The 7,486-nt window shown below is 41.0% G+C and overlaps 1 protein-coding gene across 3 annotated transcripts in view; it reads left to right on the top strand.

The window, feature by feature from the left end:
* The first annotated feature begins 4,416 nt into the window (after positions 1 to 4,416).
* The window catches only part of nav3 (neuron navigator 3), a 208,340-nt gene continuing 205,270 nt past the window's right edge, over positions 4,417 to 7,486 (top strand). For all 3 annotated transcript variants that reach the window (XM_034131356.1, XM_034131355.1, XM_034131354.1), the window contains exon 1: positions 4,417 to 4,750. In XM_034131356.1, the coding sequence (XP_033987247.1) occupies positions 4,607 to 4,750 (144 nt within the window). In that variant the 5' untranslated portion in view covers positions 4,417 to 4,606. The remainder of the gene's footprint in view (positions 4,751 to 7,486) is intronic.

Genomic DNA, 7,486 nt, shown 5'->3' with positions numbered 1-7,486 from the left:
ATAAAACACAGGGGTAAGTGAGAGCTCTTTTCTTAAGATCTCTCTCAGGTTGGCTTTTTTTTATCTCTGCACCTCAGAGACAGGTTTCCCGACAGTTTCAGGGGGAAGTTGGACGCCCGCCAACTAAGAGGAGGTTGGATTTGAGCCAGTCTTTCTCGTGGTGTCCTGTTGTTTCAGCCTCTTCATGATTAGAACCATGAGGCAGAGCCGTTTCTATTCTGGGACGGGGGGGAAGCAGCGTCCTTATTAAGGCAATACACCGTCTGAGGCAGAGAGGCGGTGTGGAAGAGAGAAGAGGAGGAAGCAGTGGTGTGAAGTAACTAAGTACACTTACTTAAGTGTGCTTGACTTTATCAATGTTATGCTACTTTGTACTTCTACTCCACTACAGTTCAGAGGTAAATGGTGTACTTCTATTCCACTACATGTATTTAATACCTTTAGTTACTTTACAGATGTGGATGAATGATGTGAAATCTAATCAAGTGTTAAATCAGACTTTAGTTCCACCTGGAGTAAATTCACAAGCTACCCTGCAGTATACAAAGTCATTCAAACTAGCTGCACCTTTACCAGCTTTGAGAACACTTTCATGATCAATCATTATAAAACATATCATATATATTATTCTGAAATGGACCAATCTGCACAATGACTACTTTTACTGTCGCTACTTTAACTATATTTTGATGATAATACTTTTCTACTTTTACTTGAGGAACATTTTGAATGCAGGACTTTCACTGTAACAGAGTATTCCTACACTCTGGTACTTCTACTTTGACTCAAGTACAAGATCTGAGTACTTCTACTTTTACTCAAGTACAAGATCTGAGTACTTCTACTTTTACTCAAGTATAAGATCTGAGTACTTCTACTATTACTCAAGTACAAGATCTGAGTACTTCTAATTTTACTAAACAAGATCTGAGTACTTCTACTTTTACTAAACAAGATCTGAGTACTTCTACTTTTACTCAAGTACAATATCTGAGTACTTCTACTTTTACTCAAGTATAAGATCTGAGTACTTTTACTTTTACTCAAGTACAATATCTGAGTACTTCTAATTTTACTAAACAAGATCTGAGTACTTCTACTTTTACTCAAGTACAAGATCTGAGTACTTCTACTTTCACTCACGTACAATATCTGGGTACTTCTTCTTTTACTCAAGTACAAGATCTGAGTACTTCTACTTTTACTCAAGTACAAGATATGAGTACTTCTACTTTTACTCAAGTACAAGGTCTGAGTACTTCTACTTTTACTCAAGTACTTCTACTTTTACTCAAGTACAAGATCTGAGTACTTTTCCCACCTCGGTTGTAAAGGCATCAGGATGTACTTATAATACTATATATTATTATACTATAATATTAAGTGTACAGTTAAAATGATTGCTTTCAACTAACCTAATACAGTTTTGTGAAATCTGTTGAAATAATACAATTATTATCAATTAAAGTACATTTTTCAGTATTGTCAGTGTTGATAGGTGTTGTAATTTTTGTGAGACAGGCCTACTGCTCTTTTTACGAGACAATAGCGTGTTAGAAAGTTCCGGTTAGCTGTGACACTGCAGTGTACCCCTCTGATTCGCCTCTAAACTGAACCAGATGGAGCCTTTCCATATAAAACTTTCACTGTCTTTTATGTCTCACACAGAGAGGGAGAAAGGGAGGGAGAGGGGGAGTTACTACATGTCATATTGTGTCCGGTTAATGCAGTCCAAACGCAACATGTTTGATGTGAGTCTCACCAACAACACATCAGATAGAAAACATGGCTTCCTCGTCTCAGAGCCGTCCTGCTGTGATCCTGCTGTGACATCACAAACTGTAACAATGAACTGAAAGCATGAAAACAATGGAGACCTTCAAAAATAAACGCTTGAGGAAAACAACATTTGGGATATATAAATGTTTGTTTGAGGAGAATGGACAATTATTTTGTATCTTTCTATAAATATCTTTCTTCAAAGTTGATTTGATTGTGAGATTGTAGCTTTTAGAAAGTTGTATAAAAGACAGATTGTAGGGGAATGTGTTTCAAACACCCTTTTATGCTTTCTGGGATTTTCCCCTTCCCTGTAGTGTGTCCTAGGTTTTAGTGCATGTAAATGGTCTGCAAAGGCTACAATTCAAAAGTTCAGGAACATAGTGAGATCACTTGCGCTTCTATTGGCTATCGCTATTGTACGTGATAGGCTAAGGGGCGGGACATTTCTAAGCTGGTTGACCAATCACAACAGAGCCGGCCAGCTAACCAATCAGAGCAGACTGGGCTCTGGTTTCAGACAGAGGGTGAAAAGAGGTGCTGCAGCACAGGCAGTATGAGAAAAATAAAGAGCTTTTTGAACATTAAAGCATGGAGACATGTCCCAGTAGAGACACTACATACTGATATACACCTGAACATCATCAGGAGAGGACTCTTTAAAGTAGAGACACTACATACTGATATACACCTGAACATCAGCAGGAGAGGACTCTTTAAAGTAGAGACACTACATACTGATATACACCTGAACATCAGCAGGAGAGGACTCTTTAAAGTAGAGACACTACATACTGATATACACCTGAACATCAGCAGGAGAGGACTCTTTAAAGTAAAGACACTACATACTGATATACACCTGAACATCAGCAGGAGAGGACTCTTTAAAGTAGAGACACTACATACTGATATACACCTGAACATCAGCAGGAGAGGACTCTTTAAAGTAGAGACACTACATACTGATATACACCTGAACATCAGCAGGAGAGGACTCTTTAAAGTAGAGACACTACATACTGATATACACCTGAACATCAGCAGGAGAGGACTCTTTAAAGTAGAGACACTACATACTGATATACACCTGAACATCAGCAGGAGAGGACTCTTTAAAGTAGATACACTACATACTGATATGAACCTGAACATCAGCAGGAGAGGACTCTTTAAAGTAGAGACACTACATACTGATATACACCTGAACATCAGCAGGAGAGGACTCTTTAAAGTAGAGACACTACATACTGATATACACCTGAACATCAGCAGGAGAGGACTCTTTAAAGTAGAGACACTACATACTGATATGAACCTGAACATCAGCAGGAGAGGACTCTTTAAAGTAGAGACACTACATACTGATATACACCTGAACATCAGCAGGAGAGGACTCTTTAAAGTAGAGACACTACATACTGATATACACCTGAACATCAGCAGGAGAGGACTCTTTAAAGTAGAGACACTACATACTGATATGAACCTGAACATCAGCAGGAGAGGACTCTTTAAAGTAGAGACACTACATACTGATATACACCTGAACATCAGCAGGAGAGGACTCTTTAAAGTAGAGACACTACATACTGATATGAACCTGAACATCAGCAGGAGAGGACTCTTTAAAGTAGAGACACTACATACTGATATACACCTGAACATCAGCAGGAGAGAACTCTTTAAAGTAGAGACACTACATACTGATATGAACCTGAATATCAGCAGGAGAGGACTCTTTAAAGTAGAGACACTACATACTGATATACACCTGAACATCAGCAGGAGAGGACTCTTTAAAGTAGAGACACTACATACTGATATGAACCTGAACATCAGCAGGAGAGGACTCTTTAAAGTAGAGACACTACATACTGATATACACCTGAACATCAGCAGGAGAGGACTCTTTAAAGTAGAGACACTACATACTGATATAGACCTGAACATCAGCAGGAGAGAACTCTTTAAAGTAGAGACACTACATACTGATATGAACCTGAAGATGGACAGGATATGGCCTCTTTAAGACATTTGGCACCTGCTGAACTGGTACTGATTGATACTTGTTCATGTTGTGAGGCATTGACTCCATTCATAAAGGGAAAACGTGAATATGGCAATGAGTTACTAAGAAAAAGACAGACGAAATACTGTTCAATCTCATTCACAGAGCAATCAGCAGAATAAACCAGTTCAACAACAAACAAACTTTAAAGTAAAAAAGAAAGGAAACAGTTCCAGGAGCAACAGATGTTCAAACTGGAATCCTCCATTTCTATTTCAACCATCAAATAGGCTTTGTTTAGATTTCTTTTTTTCTGTGTAACTCTGAGGACTTTTCCCCCTTTCTTCAGAGGGATGAGCAGCTCCAGAGGTGGCCGAAGAGAGAGGGTCTTAAGGGGGACATGAAGCTGTTTTTAACGGTGTGCTTTGGGCCACTCTCAGCCAGGTTTCACATATACCTTCCAGAGGAGTTCAGTCCCCTCCTTGAACTGTTTTGGCTGACTTTATGCTGCACTTCTGACAGAGAGAGAGAGAGAGGGAGAGAGGCAAGGGAAGGGGAGGGAATACTGTTGCTTGTGGGAGGAGGAGAAGGAGGAGGGAGTAAATGTGAGGAAGGAGAAGCTGTCTCACTTTATGTGAGTCCTGCTCGCTGAAGGCAACACAATGAGAGCTTTCCTCTCAGTCTGAGAGGCTGTTTCTATTTCTTTCGATTTACTTTCTCCTGTGCAGAGAGTCACAGCAGACTTCCCTTTCCTCACAGCACTTGTTGGGACCTCTCCCCTCCTCGCCTGTTTGTTATTTTTGAGTTTTGGGAAGTATGCCGGTTGTTGGCGTCGCCTCCAAACTGAGGCAGCCGGCCTCATTGGGCAGTAAGCCGGTGTCAATCAAATCCCAATACCAGCCGGAGAGGACACCTGAAGGGAAGTCCAGAGCTGAGACGGAGGAGAGCAAAATCTGCAAGGTGAGTGCAGCTGGACTCTCTCTCTCTCTCTCTCTCTCTCTCTCTCTCTCTCTCTCTCTCTCTCTCTCTCTCTCTCCTCCTTCTCTCTCTCTCTCTCTCTCTCTCTCTCTCTCTCTCTCTCTGGGTTTCTGTGCGACTCCACAGGTGTCAGAGATCAGAGAGAGGCTCTGTTTCTGCGTCCTGGTGGGAGCTGGGGTCTAAAAGTGACTTTAATGATGAGTCATGTGTGATGCTATGATGGGATGGTGTCGCTGGTTTTTTGGTCATCAACTAAGAAGGGAACCTGGATGAGTAGATGCAAAGATTCAGAGGGTTTATTGTCATATGCACAGTGTAGCATTCCTCCATCAATGACACATAAATATACTGTATATAAGACGTAAGACAATAAAAAATTGTGCAAAAAGAAACTGAATAAAAATATAATAGTGCAAGAGAATGTTCAATGTGCAAGTAAAAGCACATGTAAACTAGAATAACATGAGCCAAAATATCTGCACATTATTAACTGATCTGCTGTGTGTGCGTGCGTGCGTGCGTGTGTGTGTGTGTGTCACTGTCAGACTACAGAGTTTAGTTTGGAGAGTGTGTTTAAAGTTTCAAGATATCTACCTGGTTAGTGAGCCCTGCCTGCTCTACTAAGGAAATAAAAACGAATGCAACAGTAATGGGTGCTCCCTAAGAAAAGTCTCTAATATTAAGGGGTCCTTTTTTCCCCTGATTCTGTCCCCCAGGCTGGATAATATTTCAGATTGATTGCCCCCTCCTCACTCATTACCCCCAGCGAGGGTGTGCAGACAGTGTAACAGACGTAGAGATTTTGTAAGCGGTTCACCACACCGAACAAACGAACGCCGTGCCAAGTCCTTTCCCTTTCTGCCCAAAAAAACCTCTGGCTCACTTTCTCCGGCTGCAGCAGAGAGGGCGGGGTTTTTCCCTGAAAGAGGAAGGGGTTTTTCAAAACTCCCCGCCAAATATTTTCAGGCCCGTCCCACGACAAACTGTCAGAGCAGAAACTGACACTTTCCTGTTTGGCATGTTGCCTCTTACTCCCCCCTGTTGCTCTTCCTACCACAACCCTTTTTTTTATACTGAACAATGATTCTCCTCGGAGGAAAACGTTGAAAGGAGAAATCAAAGCACGGGTCAGCGCCGCCTGCCTCGAAATAACCAAAAAGTGGGGTTTAAGGTGCAAGGATTCATCATTAACCTGCTGTTGAACTGCACCCTTCAGCTTGACCTTCAGCCTGTTAACACTACAGGGTTTTTGCTCTTGCTTTTTACACTAAGAGGGTTTGTTTTTTGTGAGTTTCACATAGGACTGATTTGTTGGCATCCTTCCCCACAGTCTCCTAGTCTTTTTTGAGGTTGTTGTATAATTTAATTTGTATTGAATGTGTTGTAATATCCTCCTGGGAACCAAGGGAGAACATGTTTCTTCCAATTACATTTTTTGTGATATCCTAACTGCAGGTTAAAAAAACATCTTGCTATTTAGACTTTTTTTATACTTATTAAAACATTTAATTTCACAATATGTCTGCTGTAGATGACTTAAAAGACAGCATTATTTATGAAGTAAATAAAATAAAAATACACTAATAATACACACACACACACACACACACACACACACACACGCACACACACACTCGAACTCTTGTGTGTTTTCAGACATGCTACACGCTATAACTCTGACCCTTTCGCTTGTTATTGTTGGAGCTTTGTAAGATTTGTTCTTCCTGTCGGTAAAGCAGCGGCTAAATTCTCTGAAATGTCATTGTCCTTGAGAAGCTCATAAGCAGGCAGAGCTGTTGCCTGCCCCGGCCTGTCGGAGTGTGTGTGTGTGTGTGTGTGTGTGTGTGTGTGTGTGTGTGTGTGTGTGTGTGTGTGTGTGTGTGTGTGTGTGTGTGTGTGTGTGTGTGTGTGTGTGTGTGTGTGTGTGTGTGTGTGTGTGTGCGTGCACTCTTGTTTGTGCACATGCAAACCCCCCGTATATACAATTGTGCCAACATGTGCTGGCCTGTTTGACAGAGGTTGAACATATCCTGACCTGGGTGGTGTTTGCCAAAAGATATTTTATTTTTTATTTTAAGATTTCAGGTTGATAAGTCAAAAAGGAAGCATGCACAAAAGCATTTTTGCATCAAGTTTGAACTGCAGTACCATCATTTTACAGTTTAAATCTAACCATTTGCATGACAGATTTAACTATACATGCTCCACAGCTGTCAAGTGACAAGATATCTGTAGTTGTAATCGTTGGAGATGTTAATCATGGTATGTTTGTACCATATGGAAATGTGTCAACATGTTATCATCACCCGATGAATCATACATGCATGTACATCCTAGATTATGCAAAGTAACATGTACAGAGCTTTGTTCCATAAAGAGAGACATATGAATTAATTATCTCCAAGTGCTGTGAGACTGAAGCTTTCAATGTGTTTTCCTATTTGTCTCCTAAAGGCATCACATCATTTTGAATGAGACGCTGCTAATGACTTTTAAGATTTGTCTGCCGAACGTACATGACCAATGCTTACGTTGCACAGCTAACACATTAGCATGCAGCACGTTAGCATGGAGTTGTTCAACACCTGCGTTCTTCCCGTCCTAATTCGTCTCTGATTCCTGGCTGTGAGGGAGTTTCTTTGTGTGATGGAGACGAGAACAAGGCGAGGTGTTTTCGCTTCCTGTTGTCCTTTCTGCTGGCACATCAGTCAGTGCCTC

This window comes from Trematomus bernacchii, unplaced genomic scaffold (assembly GCF_902827165.1).
Source record: "Trematomus bernacchii unplaced genomic scaffold, fTreBer1.1, whole genome shotgun sequence".
NCBI lineage: Eukaryota > Metazoa > Chordata > Actinopteri > Perciformes > Nototheniidae > Trematomus > Trematomus bernacchii.
Note: the sequence above shows the minus strand (reverse complement) of the source record. Positions and strands in the feature narration are given on the sequence as shown.